At 37.3% G+C, this 24,971-nt stretch overlaps 1 protein-coding gene across 1 annotated transcript in view; it reads left to right on the plus strand.

Moving 5' to 3' along the window:
• DNER (delta/notch like EGF repeat containing) overlaps window positions 1–24,130 on the plus strand; it is a 1,500,171-nt gene extending 1,476,041 nt beyond the window's left edge. The window contains exons 12-13 of the mRNA XM_044070411.1: window positions 16,402–16,648; window positions 22,965–24,130. Of these exons, the coding sequence (XP_043926346.1) occupies window positions 16,402–16,648; window positions 22,965–23,076 (359 nt within the window). The 3' untranslated portion in view covers window positions 23,077–24,130. The remainder of the gene's footprint in view (window positions 1–16,401; window positions 16,649–22,964) is intronic.
• Window positions 24,131–24,971: the final 841 nt, after the last annotated feature.

Raw genomic sequence — 24,971 nt, forward strand, 5'->3', positions numbered from 1 at the left:
CAGTAAGAAAAACACATGATGTACAGTGCAACATAATTCTGTGTAGATAAATTGAAAATGAAAGTAACATTTTTATTGCTGACAGCAATAAATATAAATAAATAATAAATAATAATAAAAAAACAGTTATTAAAAACAGCACGTGCAACTGTTGACTTATTTATCGACTTGCTGCCTTTCAACATCACTGCACAGTAATTAGTAAGCACTCAGGCAAACAGCTAGTAATAAAAAAATATATATATGTATTTTTAGATGAGAAAGAATGCCAGATGAACAGTGACAGCTGACCATGCACCACACAGCACAACCCACAGGTATCAGTGCCTGCATCAATTATACTCTACATATTTTTCATAAACCAAAGAAAACACTAACCTAAATGTCATGGTCGTACCTCTCAGAGCAAGTAGTCTGGACAAAGCCATCTATACCAGGGGACAAAGGTCCTAAAATACGGACACTTTTTAAATATTGCTGTTACAAACTTAGAAAATTGATAGAATAAGAGTTTTTGCATAAGCATGAATTTCTTGAAGGGTATAAAGTGTGAAACTCAAATGTTTGTTATTATTTTCTGACTTTAACCCTCAACGATTTGCCAGTGATATGTCAGAAAACCATTAGAAATGGACCAAAAATGCAAGGCAAAAATCTGGACATTCTGTGAAAATCTGTACAGTTGAGAGGTATGGCCTGGTCCGCATACCTCTCAACTGCACCTAATTCCTCGACATTTGCCAGTTTTGAGGTCCAAATAATGGGGTGGCATGAATATCCGAGTGGCCCCCTTTATTCCCGACTTCTTATTTTTGATTATTTTTTCTGCTGGCGTCATGGCGTGCGCAATGACGTCATCTTTGTGAGCAGCCTACTAGCATTGGCCGATGGCTCAAAGTGTGGAATGCTTGATATATAGAATGGAACCCTTCTATTCTTTTCGGTAAATTGAATAACTGTGATGTTCCATTCCGTGGAATGGATTTTTTTAAAATTTTTACAAGGAATTCTTCACAAAAGTAAAAGACAGACACTGACGAATTGTAGCTACACTTGCTTATTTTAAACATTCTTGTTTCACAAAAGTAAGACACAGACACTGACAATTTGCTTTTACCTACACTTGCTTATTTGTAACCATAGTTGTAAGCGGTGTGGAAAGAACCATTGCATTGTTAATGATTGGAAATTCTGCAGGTGGATGTGGTTGGCAGCTGATGGCATGGTTGTCTTTACATCAGACAGTTGGAAGTACTGGTGTGTTTGGCTGTGTGAAGGGGGCATATTGTGATAAATACACATTGTACTACAATGAGCATTTACTTCATTTAATGCTGTCATGATGTGCTTTGGTCATTCATTGGTTTTGTATTCCATTGTGGTGGAACTAATAGTACATGGACAACATTGATTGCCATTGCCCCGAGAAACAGATGGCCAGTAGCAGCAAATAACAGAAATGCTGTCAGTTGAGTGCAGAACGAAACACAAGCACTATCTTTTGGAAATGTTCTTCTTATCAGTACATGAAAAAACTGTTATGCTACAAGGACACATATTATACTACATTTGTACAACAGTAAACACCATATTTCAGGATCATTAGGCAACCGCTATTGCCGTTGAAAATGTGGTTGCGATAATACATAAGTACCGATTACACTGTTTCATGTAGTTGAAGTGTGTGATTTGAAATGTTGTGTTCCATTTCTTAGTGGTCATACTGAATTACTGTGATCTTATTATTGCTGCTGGGGGTGTGAGCTTATCGCTGCTGTGAATTACTGTACAGAGAGGGGTGTGTGAGTGTGTGTGTGTGTGTGTGTGTGTGTGTGTGTGTGTGTGTGTGTGTGTGTGTGTGTGTGTATAAAATGACCTAGGTAGGTATACCTGGTGGTTAGGAATACTCAGGCTCAAACCCTGTACTTTAGGTACAAGGAGCAAGAGCCTGAGTTCTCTACTCATACCACCACTTCTGATTGAAGGAGTTCTAGCTCACAACTGTACAAATTTTCACAGAATGTCTGGAATGCTTGGCTCATGCTTTTGGTCTGTTACTATTAAAATGTGGATGGTGCAGTGGTGCAACAGTAGTGTTGCCTCACAGCAAGAGGTTTTCTGGTTTGATACTCAGTGCCTTCTGTGCAGAGTCTGCATGTCCTCCCTGCGTTTATGTGGGTTTCCTCCCACAATACAAAAACATGTGTCTGGAGCTTTTCTCCCTGGGCCTCTGCTGAAAATTGGCTTAGTTCCAAGTTGGAATTTCCCAGTAAACAAATATTAAATAAAATTTGTGGTTTTCTGGCAAATCAGTAAGAACTGAATTCACAAGTGGTCTATGATTTGAAAACAGCCCAAAGGTAATCTTTATCTGCCTCTGGCCAGATGCATTTTCTTTGAATGTGGGTTTCAATGCTGTTTCAATGAATGTGCGTTTCAAGGGCAAAGAAGTTTTAATGCTAAGACTATTTTCATTGTGAGACTGTGTTGCTTTGTTTAGCATATGTCTATTAGTGTTTGTGCTATAAAATGTAAACTAAAATTTTAAATGAAATCCAAATAATCATTGTGCAAGTAAAGCAGTAATGCATATTACAGTGTTTAAGATAAATGGGGTGAAATAGCCAAGTAATGGGGCATTGGAATGGCTGCAGGGGGACTCTAAGTCATATTTTGATTGTCTGTTCTTCAGCTTGTGTTTCAAATGTGGCACCCCACAATTCCATTGAAGTGGGCAGGGTTACATAAATATGCATACAAATTTTATGCATACAGATTTGTACCTATTTTCATGGGTCTTTGTCTACATTTTTGATGTTTCCAGGTTGAGAGGTATGGTCCATAGTTCTGGACTAGACTCCGCCTCTTAATCTATGCAGCTGCGTGCTGTGCCTGAGCCTGCTGCGTAGATTCCCTTATTACTACTGCTGACTGGACATCATTAGTCATAGCAAGATTAGATCTGGGAGCTGCAGTGACAGGATGCCTCACTTCACCACCAGACTGGCGCGTAATCATATTATGCAGAATGCAACAGACAGTGAACATTCTATACACGGTAGCTGGGTCTTACTGAGGGGCACTCCCAGACTCATCCAGGAACCTGAAACGACTCTTCAGGAGGCCAAACACCCTCTCAATCACAATACAGCTTTGAAACAGGGACATATTATATCTGTCCTCCACAACTCCAGATGGATTTTTCACAAGAGGCATGAGCATGGCTCCAGGGGATATCCGGCAGCCTTTACAAAAAAAAAAAGAGAGAGAGGGAATGGAAGACAAAAAGAAAATATAGATTAATATACTTCAGTTACCTTTAACATTAAAAACTATGTATTAAAATAACTTTCCACTCACCAACAAGATGATCACTGGGCATCATACTATGCAGGAAAAGCCAGTAAAGTGAGCTATGTGCCAGATATGAGAATCATGGGCACTGCCAGGACACTGTGCATAGATTTTGGTGCATCACACAGTACCTTGCAATTGATGGAATGGAAGCCCTTCTTATTGCAGTACTATTCACCCTGTGCACCAGGAGGGACCCCCCCCCCCCAATTACAACCTGTGTGAAATCTATTGCTCCGAGTAAATCAGGGAAATGTACCATCCCATAAAAGGGATGCATAGTCCAAGCTTAGCCCTGAGGTGTCAACAAAAACTTACTACTGCCAAACTAAACAAAAAAAAAATGAAAAACGAGCAGGAATGGATCCTTCGACACTTTTATTTAAATAAAATTTAAATAAAAGTGTCAAAGGATCCGTTGCCTGCTCATTTTCCTTTTTTTGTTTAGCCCTGAGGTGACACTGGGAAATAGATGTAATAACCACATGTGCCAAGAGTACATCCCGGGACTCCTTCAGTATCCTCAAAGCAGAAGCTTGTGACATCCCGAAGGTGTCCCCAGACTGTCTCTGGAAGATCCATATAGCATGTATAGAGAGGCTATACATACTTTGGCGTCCAGAGGAAGAGGAAGCCCACAAATTCCTCCAGTGCCCCATGGGGGGGGGTCATACATGCCCATTAAGACCCTTATAATGTCCCTGTCCACTCTAAATCTATGAAGTATTTCCTAATTATCAAAGTTATAATGAGTATCCTTTGCCTATATTTCCACCTTCTTGTTGAGTGTAGCTGCTGGGCACAAGCAGTTTTGTCCTGGCCAAGACAAGCAACTCTGACCTAGAAATAGCAAAGCTTGTAGAAGGAGGTATTGTTTTTGGTTGCTGCAACTCTGATACTTTTGGTGAGTCTTCTCCTTTTATACTGCATCTACAGCAAGTGTTGGAAAGCATGAAAAACTGACTATGAATTGCAGTTGGCATAAAATAACCTTAATTACGATAAGAACATTTGCATGACTTCTCACTACCATCTCTTTATCTCCTTATTTGCATACCTACATTTAGGGACACTGCAAACTGGCTTGACTGGTATCTATGAATCACGGTTTATCTGCACCAGTCCACACTCACCCCCCAAATTCCCTAACACATTTTCATAGTGACTATGAATAGCTCCTTTAGTAACAGTTTAAAACTTATCTAGTAGCAAGTAAACAACACTGATATCTGAGGTATAAATTCTGAGGCAAGACTATTTACTATATTCATCTGTTTAGATTTGCAGATATGCACAAGTCTCCAAAATGGAATAATGCTCACAGATTTTTTTCATATTAAAAAGAAGGTCACATCTACGTGAAAAAATCCTTTTCCCACTGTACATTCCAAGTGATAAGAATAAGGAAATATTGAAAAGTGTTTCCTGCTTTTTTTCTTTGCTGTTATAAAATCAGGTTCATAACTTGTCCCAGCATTACTATTATTATTGTGAAGAGGGATGTGTGCTGGACAATTTTGCAGTTTCTTTGTAATGTTTACACTGTGTAAAACAAGTAGGTTTGTTCAAAGGGATGATTCTTAACGGTTTTATAAATAAAATAGTCTAGCTTATTCCTGATAGGACATTTTAGGGCCTCTAGAGGCCTGAAATTATGCTTATGCTGGTTGTGGATGGGTTAATAATTGTGTGATGAATCTACCTTTTATTTTTCTTACACTGTGTGTTGTAGCACATATGTCACATTCCTCCTTTTTCTGTCTACTCTTCTGCCTTAATTTATTTCCTCTAAATTGTCAACTAAGTTCCCATTCCAGCATTGCTTCCCTTTCCTCTCTTCCTTAAAACTGATTTGGAGGCATGCCATTCTCTTTTCAGATCATATTGATGTATACAATTGGTATTAAAAATGATAATTGCTCAACCATGTGGTTACATTTTGTCTAATATCTTACTTTAGCCTATTGCTGTACCATACTGACACTAGTTGTAGTTATTGTACTTAACATTGTCATCATGCACTCGCTTAAGGTTTCCTTTATAGCTGCACCTCTCTTTAGTATTTCAGTCAGATGTTTAACCTGCTATGTTTTATTTATGTGTTCACAATGATGGTGAGTGGTATTCATGAAAAAAAGCTTTCATTCCACTAATCTGGGTGTTGGACCCACTGTATTACAATTTGTGATAAAACAGTGTGATTCATGAATGTCAGAGATAACAAACCCTGTGGTATGTCATAAATATGTGTAAGGATGTACAGCACAGTAGCGGGAAGAAGTATGTTTGGCTATGTGTACCAGAGAAATGGGTATGTAATGACAATTCAAGTCCCATTTAGTCACAGGACTACGTTACCAAATACTGAAAACAGTTAAAGAATATTCTCTAGCTAAAATAGGAAACAAGCTTCCAGGAGGTTCACCACTGTACCCTTTACATAAGGAAACATTCTCTGTGGTTATACAGATGTGGGGAAAATGTGCAGGGGATTCAGGGGATTCAGAAAATCATCCCTAAATTCAATAAGATTTAATGATGCATGCATAGAATAATGCTCATATAAACTCCTGATTCTTAGTCAGAAGAGCCATGAAATTCTGATTCCAGCTGTGTTTCATGAGGTTTTGTTGGACTGTATGGTGGCATCGACCTAGCAGTTGAAAATCATGTGTCCTGCACTATAGCAGTGTGTACTGTATATGTTTTCCGGAAATAATCCATTATTTTTCTGAGTGCTTCATCAGCAATTAACTCACCTCTCTATCATTCCTCTCAACTGTCCAGATTTTCGAAGAATGTCCAGATTTTTGCCTTATATTTCTGGTCTGTTTCTCACAACATTCGTGTTTTTCTGGCAAATCACTGGTATAATCTGAGGACTGAAGTCACTAAATGACATACATTTGAGTTTCAGACTTCAAATCCTCTGGAAAAATACATGTTAGCACAAACCATGTTATTCTAGCAACTTTCTAAGTTTATAAGAGCAATATTTAAAATCTGTCCCTATTTTTGGGCCTTTGTCCCCCCATTTTGTCAGGCTTTGTCAAGTTTTCTAGCACTAAGAGGTTGAGAGGTATGCTCTCTGCAGTACTATAAACACCAGCATTTTTTTTGTTACTGGATACACCGCCACATTGAACAAGGCATCAGACACCATGGTACCCTATCAGTTTGCGCATTATGTGCAAAATGTTACAGATTTCTGAGTAACACATAGACCTCATTGTTATGCTAAGTGTAATGCAACCCTTTAACATGCTGGGATGAACTAGAGTAAGGCAGGAGTAATTTGTGTAGTTACTACTTGTACTTCCTTATCACACATTTGTGTGTTTTATAATTATTCTTGCTTTTGTTCATGGTACAAAGAACAGTGTGCAATAACACTTAACTTGGTCCATTGCTTTGAGAGACAGGATTGTTCATGAATTACAGTTCATGTCTCTTTATTATGCTTTTTATACCATTGAAACTGTCTTTAGAAATGCTCAACCTACTGTTTAAGATAAAATAATAATAAAAAAATACCTGTTGGGCTTGAGAAATGATACTGCAATTTACGAATGTCACGTGACACAATCTATTGTATAGTCATAATACATTAAATAAAAGAACAATTATAAACATAAAAAGGTAAATAAATTGAGTGTTTTCTTCACCCAGTGTAAAATGCTTCATCATAATAAAAATGCAGTCACAAATACAGTGATTTAAAATCTTCTAAAAATGCAACTAAAAATAAACAGAATCCCATAATTCAGTCCTTTCTATAAAAAATGTTCTGACAGTTTTGTCAATTTGTCCATCAAAAAGGCATTACACTATTAAAATGTGACTAAAACCAATTTGTATATAAGTGAAATGTCCTCACAGTGAGTCTGTCCAAAAATTGCTTAACATTTTCTGAGTGTTGTTGCTGTAATGTCTGTTTTCAAAACACAAAGCATTTTAAAACATATTTACGTGAATAATCTCAGTTTTTTTTACCCATTTTACTCTTATATGACTACTTATACAAGGATATTGAACAGTATTTAGTAATATTTTCCACTTAATCTCATTTTTTTCTAAATCCTCATGTCTTAAATCACTAGAATCTCTGTCTACAAAAAAGTTTTAAATTGTCATAAACAGCATGCATATATAAGGTATAGCTGTAAACTGCTTTGTTTTAATGGTGTGTAGGTATTTGTATGAACATTTCATCAGTTTTTTGCTTTTTTTTGTCCAACATAGAAAGCTTCATCAGCTGTGAAAGTGGCAACATACTTAACCATACTAGAATTACAGTTAAAGTATGCCACTATATTAAAATGTTTATGGCATGTGGCATATGCAGTAAATATCTGTTGGTACTGGGTGTATTCTAGGATGTCAATCTGTAAACCTCTGACCATCAGAAATTTAAAAAAAATAATGCCCTAAACATAGAATTGTGAAAAAATAAATTGCAATTGTTTTGCAAGGAGGTAAGCCAATCTGTACCCAGAGATCTGGGTGACATGCCCTTTCGCATCCTTATACATATACCAACTCTATTCTTTCACCAACTTGCAGAACATAGAAATCTTCTCCAGCAAAGGAAACACTGCAGGTTTAGACTAAACATTTTAAATTGCATTGATTTGCTAAAAAAAACAGCAATTGTCATTATGTTCCTCAGACTCTTGTACTTCGGACAATTAACGTTCATTTTATTTCAGCTCGATCACAATAGATATACTAGTACTGCTATACCAACACTGTCTGCATAAGCCATAAGAAAAAGCAAGTGGAGAATTTTCACTAATATTTTTTACTTTGCTTTTTATATGTATTATGTTTTAACAAATGTTTTAAGCTACTACACCTTTATGAATCATCGTGGGTGAATCTTGGCACTAGATGATTATCACTGTTCAAGTGAAACTCTGACTCCAATGTGCAAAAAGGGGGAAAAGGGTTTGTGGATGGATGGTGACTTATCCTAATGTGTTGGCTAGATTCATTTTGCATTTAATAGTTTTCCAGTTATCTTGTACAATAGTTTTGATGTATGCAGACTGCACCCTGAACATAATGCACATTCTTAAACTTTTCATTACTGTTTTTGTCTGTTCTTACCTGAATCAGTGGTGCTGTTTTACTTAAAATATCAGTGTATGTAGCATGCCAGACTTTATGAACAAAGTTAGACCCTAGTACTATTACTTGGTCTTAACTTATGTTAACAAATATACCTGTTAGCACGACAGTCCTGAAGGTCAATGCTACATTACAAGATGTACGCCTTGACAGTTTTATAACGTGTTCCTTAATTGCATTAATTCCACTGTACATGCTGCAAGCTCTTTGAGCAAACAAGAACATTTTATGCCATAAAATTGAGTAAATACAGGAATAAATAAAAGCAATAAACTCTTAACTGTTGCTCATTTCCAGACTATGCAACAATTAAAGTATCTATTATGCATCAAGCATTTTAAGTAAATCTGATGAATATAAGATTGTTTTCTCTCATTCATCTAGAACTAGATTTGCAAATCAACAGCTGCAACATCTGCCACAGGCAGGAGCCACGATGTCTGCCACTGCCACACCTTGGAGCTGCTTGTAATATTTGTGTAAACATGAATAAAAAATGTTTTCTGAAAGAATTCTGTGAGACTACACATCAGTCCAACATTAATAATAAAGCTCAATGGCATTTAGGTTCATAGGTATGTACTAGACTAATGGCCCTGGGGCCTTTACAAGCCTAGCCCATAGGATTACCCTGGCATCGTGCCACCCGACCTTAGTTTCCAGTGCCTCTGTCAAGTAGAGCCACTGTAGTGATCCCCGGAGTGAATTTTCTATTTCCCAACCACTCATCAAGATTTCTCTTGAAGAGAGCCAGTGAGGTGCTCTGTTTGACATGTATGGGAAGTCTATTCCATAGCATGGGCAGTCTCTGGGTTATGAACCTGTCCCTACAGCATGTTCTGTTGATTGTGGCAAAAAGGGTGAGGTCTCTGGAGCGTGTGATGTTGAGGGATTGGGATTTCTTTAGATGTAGCATTTCTAACAGAGCTGGGTCAGACATGGCTTTGTAAATCAAGCAGAGATCGCCTCTAAGTAGGCGATATGAGACAGAGAATAGTTGGAGTTTTTTGAGTCTGTCCATATAAGACAAGTGTTTAAGGCCTAGGATCCTCATTGTGAGATACTTTTGTGGCCTTTCCAGTTGTTACAGGTGTCTAGTGAGGTACATGCCAAATGGGGCATTGTACTTGATGACTGGCCTAATGAGGGAAGAGTAGAGGGAGACAATAACCTCTTTCTTCCTGGATGCAAAACCCTTAGTAATGAGATGTGCCAGATAGAAGGATTTTCTGACCACAGTAGCAATGTGGTGGTCAAAAGAGAGGTTGCTGTCAACCTGTGTTCCCAGATCTCTTATAACACCTTCTGTGTTCAATGGACTACCATCGATGTGGTAATTCATGGGAACTGGGTTTTTGTGTGTGATGGCACATTTTTTGGCATTGAGCTTAAGGCTATGGTTCTGACACCAGTCATTGGTCTCAGTGAGGTCTTTCTGTAGGATGTCAACATCACTTGGGGAGTTAATAATAGTTTCCAACTTGCAATCATCTGTGAACTTTGTCAGCCATAGTCCCATCGTGTTGGCCTGGACTTCAGAGAAGTAGATACCAAACAAGAGAGGACCCAGGACTGACCCTGTGGGACTTTACTCATGACTGGTGGGCAGTCTGGCTTGGAGTCAGCTACTTTAACACCATGGGTTCTATCTGTGAGCCAGTTTGCAACCTACCTAGTGGTATATGGGTTGATGCCTAGCTTAGTGAGTTTTTCTATGATTCCTGAATGGGGAATGCTATCAAAGGCCTTGGCCAGATCAAGGTAGGCTGTATGAGCCACCTTGCCTTCATCCACAGCTCTGGTGACTGACTCAAAGAAGTTGACCAGGTTGAGCAAGCATGATCTACCCTTCACAAAACCAAACTGTGTGGGATCCCAAGTTTGGAGATTCCCTATATCCTTGTTCATTAGGTTCATGATGACGCATTCCATAGCTTTGCATATCAGACTCATCGGGCTAATAGGGCGACAGTTCCCAGGGTCTGTAATTGCTCCTCCTTTGTGGAGAGAGATGACTGTAGCAGTGCACCATTCGGTAGGGACAAAACCTGAGTTGAGGCTGTGATTGAACAGGGCACACAGGTGAGGTGCCAATTCACTCTGTAGTTCATGTAGAACACAGCCAGGGATATTGTCAGGTCCCATAGAAGCTGTATTATTGGCCTTGGACAGTACTGTTTTAACCTGTACAGCAGTAATACTGGGTTCCTGGCAGTCTACTGGTATTGTGATTGGTCCTTTGGGGGGGAGAGGGCTAAAGTTGGGACTGAATCTGTCGGCCAATATATTAGCAATATCTGTTGGCTCAGTATAGGAGGTACCATTGTGCAGTAGCTCAGAGCAAACCTGGGTATTGCCATGGAGATTCTTTACATAACTATAGAAGGCCTTGTGGTTGTCTTTACTATCTACTGCAATTCTTTTTTCATAGCTAGCTTTAGAAGATTTGATGAGGGATCTCAACTTTTTGTTGAGGCTTATAAGGGTGTTTTTCCAGTCTTGGGACTTCACCTTATCCTGCATCAGTTTCCTCATTCTGTTGTAGAGTTTGTTTATGGCAGGGAACCACCAGATTGGCTTTCTTTTGTTGGAGGAGAGTCTTGGTTCTATTGGGTATGGCGAGATCCATGCATTTGTATATGTGTTCGTACAGTGCATTGGTGTATGATTCAGTAGTCATGCAAATATTCTCCATTTGCATGGGTGCCGTAAAGTTAGCCACCTCTGTTTTTAGGAGCCCAAAGTTAGCTTTGGAGAAGTTTTCCATGGTGGTTACCTTTGCGGGGGTGGGGGTCGGAGGGATGTGCATTTCCAAGGTGATTAGTTTGTGGTCAGATCTAACCAGGGAGGAGATGACTAATGGTGTAGAACATGGTCACCCATGTTAGTACTGACCAGGTCAAGGATCTTGCTACCTCTAGTAGGGGTAAGAACAAGCTGGTCCAGGGCGTTGGAATTTATGAATTCCAGGAAACGTTGGGCAAGTGTGTTGGTACATGAGTAGTTTTCCCAGTTAAAGGAGGGGTAGTTGAAGTCACCCAGTATGAGAGTGTTAGGTTGGACCCTAATATTCTCCAGGGTGCTTATGAACGTGTAGTGTGAGTTTTGGGACATGGTTGGGGACCTATAGCAGGCTACAACCTGAATCGCTGTCTTACCTAGTGTTAGCACCTGAAGCATCTCTGATGCATTATGTTAGGCTACCAGTCTGGAGGTGTGTGCATCCTTTATGAATATGTAGACACTACTGCCTTTGGAGCTTCGGTCCTAGTTCTGGGGCTGAAAGGTGTGGAATGAGTTATAGCCTGGTAGTGCAGGGGCGCTTTCTGCTGCATTAAACCAGGTCTCTGTTACAGCACAAATGTTGATGTTCTCCATTTTAAGGAGTGCTTCAGGCAAGTGCATTTTATGATATTTAGACTTCTAGTGTTGAGCAGCATGACCCTCAGATTGCATTTGTTTGCAGCTGTTATGGTGGTAATTTGGTCTTTGGAACACCACCTAAAAAAGGCACTATTAGGGGTGGCAAGAGCCTTGGCCAGTATCCAGAAGCCCAGGGGTGACAGATGCAGACCATCTCTGGCAAAGCATCGAGGTCTGTCAATCATGTCATCCCAGGCAGGCATTTCCACAACTTTCTCCTGTCGTATATGAAAACAAGGCATATAAATCACAGTTGCATCCATGAAATATATGGTCTGCTGCTATTCAAAACTAAGTTTAGGTAAAAAATGCTATGACTCTTTCATATTTAATTTTAAGACCGAATTCCCTTGATATTGTTGCTTGTTAGAGGCCACCAATGACTCTGGTAAATCCACCTCACATCCAAGAACCTTTAGGTACATCAAGAGTGAGTCACAGGATGAACATATACTCTTTGTCATTTGATTTGCCTTGTGTTTGTCTTGAGTTTCATATTACGATTCATATCATTGTACTTTTTTTAGCTTGTGGGTTCTAGACCTTTATTTACTATTTTTCTCTGAATTTCTTATTCATCTACAAGATGACCAATGAAGACAATGCAAAACAAGGACTAGTGCATCACTAGTGCTGACAAATGATGAATTTAGGAGCCTGTTGAAGGCTTCAAGCTGAGAAAACACTCATCTGATGAATAGGAACACGAGTACTTTTCATTTTTCTGAAATAACAAGGAAGTGAGGGAAGACCACTGTTTTCACACTGGGGACATCTATCTCCTTGCATCTCTTCTGTGGTTTATACACTTGTAATACAACCACATAGCCAGTAGTTCAGTTTTAGAATTGCTGTATGAGATTGTTGGTCAGAATGGAGGATTTATGACATTCTTGTATCCTTTTGGCATCCAAATAGTGAAGCAATTCTTGTATGATCAATGTGTGTGTGGGGGGGGGGGGGACTCAGCCAGTTGTGAGAAAATGTGGTCACTGTGTAACATTAAGTTAATGCATTGTAGTGTTAATATCTCTTTGTAACAGCCATCCAGACTAAGCAAAAAATAGTTTTCTCCATAGAAGTAGGAATGTCTGTAATTAGTCTTTATACAGCTTTCATTTATACAACTTCTTTGCATTGTTGTACTTGTCACAGTGCTTTCTATTCATTACTGCTTAGGTTGTACCACAACTGCTTAAGGTGTCTATTTAAAAATTCTTCTAATATCCTTAGTAGACATTTCTAAATGAAAAAAACAAACTTTAAAAAAGTCTTATGAGTGAAAACCATCAAAAAACATTTTAGAATGAATTGGGAAAGTTATCTTCCAGTAAATAATATTTTGTCTGAAGTAAAGTTACAGAAACAACACTGTAAAAGCTGTTAAACCATCGTGTAAAAATTAGTTTCTTATAATTCAGAGGTGCACTTAAAAACACTTTTTTCTTATTGTTCTTGTTTGTCTGTTTTCAAAATGCAAAACATTTAAATACTTATTAACCTGTGTGATCTGTTTTATTTCTGATTTTAAATTTATATGTCATATGACCATATATAGGTGTCATTTATTTGACTGATAGTCAAAATGTTGACAATTCAGAATTTCCCCTTTCCCCACCGTTGTGCAATCACAGAGATGGTATATCTAATTTGCGGGCCTGCATTAAAAATATTTCAGTGTTCTGAGTTTTCAGTATTTTGACTTGTCAGTTTTTTGAGGTGTCAATATTATGAATGACACACACACACACACACACACACACACACACACACACACACACACACACACACACACACAGACACACATACACCGTTGCATATATATGTATATATATATATATTTATATCACACACACACACACACACACACACACACACACACACACACACACACACACACTAGGTTGGTAGGCAGCATTTAGCTTTAGTTGCGATCCAGATTCATTTTCTTTTAACACTGTACCTTATCAACAGAGTGCCAATAGTAAGGCATTAGTAGCAGAGCTGGAACCAATACTAGGTGACCTAGGCAGTCACCTACAGCCCACTGGCTTGGGTGGGCACTAGCGAAGGGATGGGGTCCCACTGGCAAGGGGGTTGCCACAGAAACTTGCATTTCTTAAGGACCCACACAGAGTGCTTCTTTAGTAGCATCTCTATGTGTCTTAGTTTGACACTTGCATATTTAAGCTGAAACAGAGTGCACAATTTTAAGAAACAAGCTATGTTGCCAGACATGGAGAATTGGGTCATTCCTGAAATAGTAGGTGTCTAGTGGTGATTGTGTATATAAAATACCCAACTTGAGATGGCAGGTTGGCTAATTCATTCAGGTCAAACCCTGCTAATTCATTCAGGTCAAACCCTGTACCTTCAATACAGGACTCTGGAGCCCGAGTCCTCTACACTAACTGCCAAACTGTTGTTTCAGGGCATTTTCAAACAATGTTGAGCTTCTGTGAATTTTCAAGGACTGCTGTGCTTATGTGCATTTTCAAACAATGTTGAGCTTCTGTGCATTTTCAAGGATTGTTGAGCTGTGCATTTTCAAGGACTGTTGTGCTTCTCTGCATTTTAAACAGTTTTGAACTTCTGCGCATTTTCAAGGAATGTTGAGTTTCTGATAATTTTCAAGGAATGTCAAGTTTCAAGAAAGACATGTTCACTGTTGCCCATGCTCAGTCTGTTTTTAATGTTGTAACTCTTTTGTTTAACAAATGGCCATCATTAGTGTTTTATGCTATAAATTTGCAAAGCAGTGTTAGTAGCACAACCGGTAGTATACCATCTTTTGGTGCAAAAGGCTGTGAGTTCTACTCCCACACTATGTAGCTGGAGCACTCATATTGCAGATGGGATGGGGTTGCTGCAATCCTGTGTGTGTCCTCCTTGGATGGAATGCCTAGTAAATATGTACCTGTTGCTGGTTTGATAGCCATTCCCTACTGTAATATTACCAGGCTGCCATTTTTTAAATGTAACATAGACAGTTTATACTTCAAGGGCAGCAGACATTGAATTTGTACATGAAACACTAATAGGAAAACTTGTTTGCCAGCAGCATCCTCTTCATTAGTTATAGACCTCTTTAATGTGGAATTGCTCAGATTACTTTTACTTCTGCAGAGATTGTATATATTGACTGATATTAGTGGATTCTAATGACAGATGTTTGAGTGGTCTTTTGTGGTTGAAATGATCTGTAATGGGTAGTTTTGTCCTTATTGGTGCATACATTTTATTTCATTGCTTACTGGAAAAATGTTCAGTCCTACAATTTTAAAACACACTCTGACAAGTGATGCTGCATTATTGAAGGAATATAATTTAATATAATCAGAATGATGCATCAAAGAACACACGCACATGTGCATGATCCAAAAAAAGTGTGTAGGTGGCCTATAGTTTGAAAATAGCCCAAAGGTAAACTTAATCTACCACTGGCCAGATGCATTTTCTTTGAATGTGGGTTTCAGTGCCATTACAATGAATGTGATTTTCAAGGGCAGAGAAGCTTACTGTTCATGCCAAATCTGTTTTTCATTGTGAGACTGTATTGTGTGGTTTAGCAAATGGTTATCAGTGTTAGTGCTATAAATTTGAAATAAAAGTTTTGTATATCTGTAATCATTGTAGAAGTAAACAAGAATATAGTATGCACACTGACAAGTTGGAACAATGTTTATGGTAACTGGGAAGAAATAGTCAAGAAATGAGACACTGCAATGGCTGGAGGGGTACTGCCAGGGAGGGCTGGCGTAGTGGGGGGACCCTGATCCATTACTCTGTCTAAGGCCCCGCTTGACCATGCTCTGGCTCTGATTAGTAGACGGTCTTGATTTAACAGCACATATGTATATATACATTTGTTCCACATACAAAGCTTTGTATATTGTGTAAATGAAACACATGTATACTCATACCAGAGCTACATTAAAGTACCCCACTATAAAAAAGATATGGTGCAAAAACTGAGGTATTAGGCTTTTTTTCATTTTGGCAAAATCTTTATTATAGTGGAATGTATAAGAGAATTCCATAAACTCATAGCTTAGATTGTTCTGATTCCTGGTAATCGGGATGTGGCATTGCAATGTGACCAACAATGTGGGCAGCTGCATGCCAGAATCTTATTGTTGAAAAACATTACAGTATGTCTGTGGAATGTCTAGAACCCCTCTCCTCCAGCCATGTAGTTCCCAGCAATATATCTCATAAAAAAGGCAGAATCATGGTGAACCACCAGCAAATACTAATGAATATAGAAATTATGAACTAATTCATTTTGCTTGAAGCAGGATTATTCAGAGACAAATCCATGCAGTAAATATTATTATGTCTATGCATGCTTTTTACACCTTCTTAACTTAATGCTTCTTGTGATCATTTACAGAAATTATTAATGGATTATTAAACAGAAAGAAGTGAGTCTTCATTTATAGCATTATTTATTTGCACTGATCTCATCTTTGTTGAACTTATTTCTTCTTGCAGATCTACAGTGGAAGGCTGGAAGAATGGCTGAGAGTCTCACAAATATGCCCCGCCACTCACTCTATATTATTATTGGTGCACTTTGCGTTGCATTTGTACTAATGCTCATCATTCTTATTGTGGGGATATGTCGTATAAGTCGCATTGAATACCAAGGTTCATCCAGACCAGCTTATGAAGAATTCTACAACTGCAGAAGTATTGACAGCGAATTTAGCAGTGCAATCGCATCAATCCGGCATGCCAGGTATAGCAAAAAAAGTCTAAATAGCTATCCATTGCAATTTTTTGTCATTTCTGACACTCAAGGGAGATTCCATTGGTGTTTAAAATAATGCAGGACTATATTATACTCCTTTATTTAAGGGTCCTTAATTCCCCAGAGAAAGCCTTTTCAAGGGGTACGTTATTTTGTTCCATTCACTTGTATTCCACATAATCTATGCAATAATCGTAATTTTTTTCTGTCTGAAATACAGAAAAGCAGAAGATTTATATCCATGCTGCACAAAGCTTAAGTTCATTAAAAATCAGTGAAATATATACACACACACACACACACACACACACACACACACACACACACACACATATATATATATATATATATATATATATATATATATATATATATATATATATGGCATTAGCAGAATCAGAAAGTATAGACTATGAGCTATATCTCCAGTGAAGGTTTAAGATTGATAAACTCCTACAAGCGAACATGTGAATGGTTCTATTTTGTATGATCGATGGTTCTTAATGCTGAAGTGAAAACATTGGCAAAATATGTTTGAACTTATTGAATATCAAACTCTGCAAATAACAAACTACAAAATTTTGAGAAAGGAAAAGTAATTCCTCTGTCAGTATTAGCAGTAAATCCCCCACAGCACTAGCCTCAAATTCACCTGAATAATGGCAGTGTTATAGGAAGGCTTCACATCCCTGCACTATCTTACTAATGGGTGCTAAGCCTTACTCTAATCCTGCCCCTTCCCCAACCCTAACCCAACACCTTACCTTAATAAGACTCTTCCTGTAACACTGTCGGTACACAAGACACACTCCCACATATAAGCATGCACATACACACACACTAAAATCACATCTAACCCCTTACCTAACCTTGATTCTAACCCTAAAATGCACAAACTCACACACACACACACACATACAACACCAATCCTTCACCTATCCTGAACCCTAACCCTAAATCACAATCATACATTCAAAGACTCTCATCCCCTCAAAACCCAATCACCTGTCTCATCAAAACATATCACTGACATTTACACCCCTTGTCTATCTGTACTTTCAATATTACATAACATACCCTTGTGCTTGTTGACAAAACGTATGTTTGACAAAATGCAGGGGAACTATGTGAATGCATAGCAAATTATTTAATCTTTGTATTTAACTATTACTCTAGTAATCAGATCTCTGGAAGAAGTCTGTTTGCATTATTAACAACTATGTTCTCTTCTGATTAATATTTAAAATATACGAGTACTTACCAAAGTAAATGTTTAGCACACAATGTCAGGAAACATTCCAGTTGTCATTGACTTCAGTTCTTACCTTCTGCTGTACTTTAATTCATTAATTGCAAATGAAAGTAATTCCTATACTTGTCAAGCTTAAATATTTAGAAATTAAATAACAACGAGTCTGTCTGTTTGCAGAAATGGGCACATTTCTGTGATGTTTCTGGCCCAGGTTGATGTAGTTGACCTGTGCAGGAAGGAACTGACTGTGGGAGTAAATGATTGATGCCAGCTCACCTGTCTCAGCAGGAAAGGTCTACAATACCTCATGACTTTCAAAAGAAGCCAGACAAAAAATGTCACTTAGAAACAAAGCCTGGATAACATGGCATACATCTAAAGCCCCAGCAGATCAACTTAGATATAGACAGCTAAGGAATGACTCAAAAAAATCCATTATAATAGATTAAAAAATCTATTACTGTCATCTACAACAGAAGCACCAAAACTATGTTCGAAAACTTTGGGCTGGTGTAGACAATCTCTTACATCCAGGTCAGTCCTCCACTCCTTTCCCTTCAGCTACTAAACAAAAACCTCCAGAATTAGTAGCCAACACCTTTAATAGCTTCTTTACAGAAACCATCCAGCAGCTAGCTATCCAACTATCTCCCAGTTGTCCAAACCCTACTGATGCCTTACTTTGCTCCCAATTCTCCTTTAACTTCCAACCAGATCCTACCTCACTTATCACTACACTACTCAAGAATTTAAAACCAACCATCCTATCCTCAGATCTCCTCCCAGCTGAGTACCTTCAAAAAGCTGCAGAAGTCATAGCATATCCAGTCACCATCCTGATTAATAGAACTATATCTGAGGCTACCATCCCCTCCATCTGGAAGACATCCCATGTAATCCCTCTCCATAAAGGGGGCAGCTCCACTGAATTATCATACTATAGACCCATAGCTATCCTGTCACCTCTAGCAAAAATAATGGAAAAATATATCCACAAACAACTCATGAGCTACCTTATCAAGAACAATCTCCTGACTAACACTCAGCATGGTTTTAGACCATTCCATAGCACTACCTCTGCCCTACACTCCTTTACTAATGTCATTAACCAAAATCGGAACAATAACAAACTCTCCTCTGCCCTATTTCTGGATCTTTCAAAGGCCTTCAACATGTTTAACTACCAACTCCTCGTACTAGCACTGAAAACCATCTCCCAAGATAACCAGATTCTCAAGTGCTTCCAATCATATCTGAATGGTAGACACCAAGCTGTCTTATGGAAGGACAAATAATCTACCCTACTACCTATCACCCTAGGAGTCCCCCAGGGATCTATATTAGGACCTCTCCTGTTTTCTATCTTCATTAATGACTTACACAAGATCATCCCAGATGCAATCTGTGTTCAATACACAGATGATCTGACTTTAATGTGCTTGGCCACCTCCCTTAAGGACCTTCAGATAGTTTCCCAAAGCCACTTTTAACACAGTAGAAAACCTGCTCCTTAATAGGCGGCTCATATTAAATCCGAACAAAACAAAACTATTGCTTTTCTCCCCCAACAGTAGATACCCCTTACCAGCCTTTACTATAAGACCTAACAATGGGACCATCATTTCTCCTGACCCTTCTACCAAACTCTTAGGAGTAATAGTTGACAATAACCTCAAGTTGGATTTACACATTAATCAAACTATTAAAACTGTCAATAAAAAACTTGGATCTCTCTATTGGATTAAACCCTACCTAACTCCATTAGCTAGAACTGTCATTGCCCGAACACCTTCTCTCCCCCCTCCTTTATGCTTCCCCTTTATTTACAAACTTGAGTAAAACTAACCTTAACAAACTATCTAGTTGCTATAATAACATTGCCAGATTTGCCACTGGTACAGCTTACAGAACCCATCGCTGCCTTCACCTAAACTCTCTAGGGTGGCTTGAATTACCTAATCTACTTCAGGTCAATCAACTAATAGTAGCTCACAAGATTCTCTATTAGCCTGCAAATACGCCCGTACTCATTAACCTTATCACTCCCTACAGTAACCTTAGGGCACTACGTTCATCTGACAAACTCTTCATTAAAACGTTCAAAGCTAACAACTTAGCTGGAGAATCACTGTTTGCCAACTCCATGGGCAAAACCTGGAACTCCCTTCCTGTTGACCTTACTTCAGAACTCTCTCCAACACAATTCAAGAAAAATCTAATACAGTACTTCAAACTGCACTGGTTTTGTCCATGCACCAATCCGGACTAATTAATACCAAATACTCATGTGGTAAAACAGGACATCTTCCTCCACACTGACTACATCCTAAGTGTATGTCTGTAACCTTATAACAATGTATTATATTGTTAGACTGATGGACTATGAATCTATATATGTTTGTATCATATACTGCTCTGATCTTGACATACATCTTATATGCTGATCTTGACAAATGTTTTTTACATCGTATATGTAATAGTCTTTGTATGTATGTCTGGAGCTTTTCTCCCCGGGCCTCCACTGAAAATGGACATGTATCCAGTCGGACTATCCCGGTCAACAAATGTAAAATAAATAAAAATAAAATAAATACTCTCATCATGAGATTTTGGAATTAAGAGATTAGAGAACATCATGGACCAGCAGCAGGTGGCACAAAACTGCATGTAGATGTATTCCTGAGAAAAATAACACAGACAAATCTGCAAAGGAGCTAGACATTACATTCATACCAAGAATTATCAACAACTGTATGGCATGGCTAGCTGATGAAAGACACCCCTCGGACTACCTGGAAAATAAATAAGATATAACTAAAAATAATGTATTCTGCCATTAATAAGAAGATCCATGCTTACATGACACCAGCCATAATAGTAATTACATGCATCAGTTGGTGGACAGGAGGGTTAAATGGGAAAAAAACGTATCTCAATGTGCCTCACTGTGAGTTAAAATAAAACAAGATGTTTGTCTCCAGAATTTAATATACTACTGACAAGTATAGCACAACTTATGCTGATACAAAAAAAATCATAATTTATTTTGCATAATGAAGTTTTAGCATATCAAAAAAGAAAAATACCAAAGTCAGCAAAGAAAGAAAAAATAAGAAATATAAAAACAAATAATGCTGCTAAAGGCACACCCAAAAACTGAGATTTATTTACCAAACTTAAGTACTTTTATTCCCAAATGTAATGAAACAGAACTAACATAACAGCACACTAGCTGCTTCTTTTTATACAAAGTTCAAATGAACCATGTGGCAAGAACAGTCACTTTCTTCTGAACAAAGTTTAACTAAACTATATGATCTTTCTGTAAGAAAAAATGCCTTAATAAAAAGTCAGAAATTTGAAAAAAGATACACACATTAATAAAATCATTATGTACCTACTATTAATGTTTCACACCCCTTACCTCAGTTTTATTTATTCTAACATCTATACTGTAACCCCCTTACCAATGTCTTATAAGTCATTGCTAAAATCTACTTGTCACACGTTGTACATGAACTGGTTCGTACTAAATGTTTTATACTTGGAATTTAATATTATGTATAATGTGGCCACAGAAGAAATATCTGTTTTATCATTGTATACTGTCACAGCAGAACAATTACCTGTCTGTATCTGGATTTTTAAGCGCTATGTAATGTATCCTCTGTAAAAAAAAATGTTTTGTCATAAGTATCTTAAATGTATCTGTTGGAGCTTTTCTCTCTGGGTTTCCACTGAAAATTAGCTTTGCCAAGTCTGACTTTTCTTGTAAACAAACACAAATAAATAAAATAAAATAAACATTACTATATAGAGTGAGTTGGTAGTCATATATTATTTGGGGTATGGATTTGGTGAGAGGGTGAGAAAGTTAATGTGGGTACTTACATGGTACAGACAGGTGGTTTGTTTAGTGATATGAGATAGAGTGGTTGCAATAAAAGGGAGATCATTTTGATTTGCAGAAGTATACAGAAAACAGTTTGTCAGCCTGTAATGGCTTTTATTATAACAAACTGACATTGAATTTCATAGGTTCATAGTTCATTACTAAGCTAACTGCCCTTGCGAGCCATTTTAAGCCTAGCCAATTATCCCTTGTGAGACTCAAACCCTGTACCTTGGCTTTATAAGGCAAACACCTTAGCCATTAAGCCAACCTGTATGCTCCTTACAATGCAACAGCAAAATATCTTTAAAATAAGATGCATTAAAAATAGGGTCATCTGCTTTGCTTGGGAAAAAATAGCCTTGGTTGGAAATGTATAAACTTATGATGAGATACTTGATTTATTCTGTCAACCCATTGAAACAAAGCAAGTAGCTTTCTTGTTTCTTTGCAAAAATATTACCATTATTAGCCATCAAAAATTTAATTAGTAACATATTTAAGCAAAGAAACAACTAACAGTAAACATGTGGCCTCAGTTTTCAGTGTGGATTCCGGACATTATGCTTATGATCAGAAAAGTCTATAGACTTTGTCTTTGCTGAGCTCTGCAACAATTCATCTTGTAGCAAATTCTTAGAATAGAAGAAAATAATTTTCACACCATCTTCTTAGTTAATTTAACTCTACAGCATGAGCAAAACATTTTTTTGCAAGGTGTGTGTGTGTGTGTGTGTGTGTGTGTGTGTGTGTGTGTGTGTGTGTGTGTGTGTGTGTGCGTGTCTGAGAGGAGTTTGAAAATGGCAGCTTTTTTTCACATAAATTAGCACCTATGTCAAATGTATGCTTGAATATATGACTTAGCTTTAATCAAGTCATTTATTGGTATGTTGGTGTGTCTTTGTCTTTGTCTATACAAACAGAAAAGTAATGTGTTTTGATGTGATACAGTATACAAACTATATACCTAGCTTTTTACATGCAATATATTGGTTGAACATATGAAATTAAACTATGTGTATTATTTCAAGGAAACATTCATTATAGGGTAAGTTATTTGTTAAAGAGCAGCTTAAAATATCCCATAAACTGTTTCTGTAATAGAAGCTGTCAAATGTATGGAAAGTAAAAGTAGTTTTATTTTATGACTTATTTTTCAGATTTGGGAAGAAGTCACGACCAGCAATGTATGATGCCACTCCAATCGCCTATGAAGACTACAGCCCTGATGATAAGCCTTTGGTCACATTAATCAAAACAAAAGATTTGTAATCCAACAAGCTTTTGAGATTTTCAACAGAAATGCAAAATGGCACTAATTAACTATTTTTAAGAGTATGTACTTCTGTAAAATAAAAAAGTTTAAAATATGCTAGTTTGTTGAGAATTTCCCTAGAGTATTAAAGAACTGATTTTCTCCAGCACTTACTTTACTTACAGTTTTCAGTATTTATATGAACTATGCCTGACTTTGCTAGGTAATAGAAAACAAAGAGTGGTGAACTTTTACAGTGAGGTACATAAATTGCATGCCTGAAGTGGGGATATATATTTTCATGATCAACATTGTGAAATAAAAAGGGCAATGCATCTTATGAGAGAATTATGAAAATTAGAAATTGAGAACTTCCTAGTTTTTAATTTGCATTTTGGTGCCAGATGTCCTACTAGAAATAGTCATGGAAATCTTAGGGATGTTAAATGATATTAACAACTTATTTCCATAACTTGAAAAAGGTTTGTGTTGCGCAAAAGAAAATTACGTTTGGCTATACTTTAATTAGCTTTCTGCCTTATTCATCGCATGAGTAGATACGTTTCTTTTCCATTTTCTACAAATTGCTTAGTCATATAGTACACTTGAGTTGTGGCATTTGGCCTTCAGTTGTAGTTTAGAACTATTAATCTGTATTTCATGGTGTCCTAAAAGGAAGGATGTATATATTGAAAGTGCCTAAAATGGCAGGTAAACATGGATGTAAAATTATTTATATAAATGTCAGTGATTTATCATAATATATTAGTCAACCGGGCATACAACTTCAGTTGTTGGCCACTAAGAAGTTGTTAAAGTAATACAGAAGATATGCTAATTGTGGATTTCTTGTAGTTCAGCTTGTTTGTAGGCAGTATGGTTTTCTATAGCTGTGTTGATCTCTATGTGCTTCTTCAGATCAAGTTTATGCTTATTTTGACATTCACATTGCATATTACATTGATAGAAGATGACAAACTTTTATGTCATATGTTTTCTTTCCTCCTTTTAACCCCTTGTATGAATAATACATGTTTAATAGCATAATATAATAAAAGTTTTCCAAAGGAACACTTGTCACATGCTTCCGTTTTTATAAGTAGGATTTGCTATTAATAAAGTACAGTGTTCTTTCACTATTAATGCAATAAATATATTTATCTAACTTTTTTCTTCACTTTTTAGCATACATTTAAAAGCTCAGTTTCTAAATGCTGATATCAAGCTACAAAATTATTTTGTCTTTTATTGTCTTCCCTGTTGTCAACTTTTGTCCAACCCAACATTCTCTTTTTTTAAATTCTTATATTCTTATTAATGTTTCAGGATTTATAAGTATATACCAATTTTTTCTGTCTCATTTTAAAATATATCTTTGTCTAAACCATTTGGAATCTGTATTTGTTATCTCTGTCTATCTTCACATATCCAGGCATTACAGAGAGGGAGACTGAGCAAGTGTGGGGGTTGGGGGTGTGTGTTTGGAGGTCTGGTGCTAAGAACATATGAGAAGCAAATAAAGTTAAAATCTTTTTTCCAGACAAATTCCATAAAATAGGTAAGTCATATTCTAAAGCAAAGTATGCCACTAAAGTCATGTTATACAAATGAAAACAATAAAATAGTAAAATGAAGAAACACAAAGGTAAAGAGTTGATCACATTGGAGGCTGAAGAAATATGGCAGAGAGATAATGAGCCTGATTTTTAGTAAGTGCAGTTTGAACTTATGAAGACATGAGGACAAAAGTCATAAGACAGGGACAGAGATTACTGTATATTTTATTCATGTAATGCCTTCTGGAAAGGCATAAGAAAGTAAACAAGGCACTTTGTGGATATTAATATAATACAATACAAAATATGTCTGTAAAGAATATGAAACAAGTTTTGTAAACTAAGTCCATGACAAC

This window comes from Protopterus annectens, chromosome 4.part1 (genome assembly GCF_019279795.1).
Source record: "Protopterus annectens isolate FY-2018-M chromosome 4.part1, PAN1.0, whole genome shotgun sequence".
In the NCBI taxonomy this organism is placed as follows: domain Eukaryota; kingdom Metazoa; phylum Chordata; order Ceratodontiformes; family Protopteridae; genus Protopterus; species Protopterus annectens.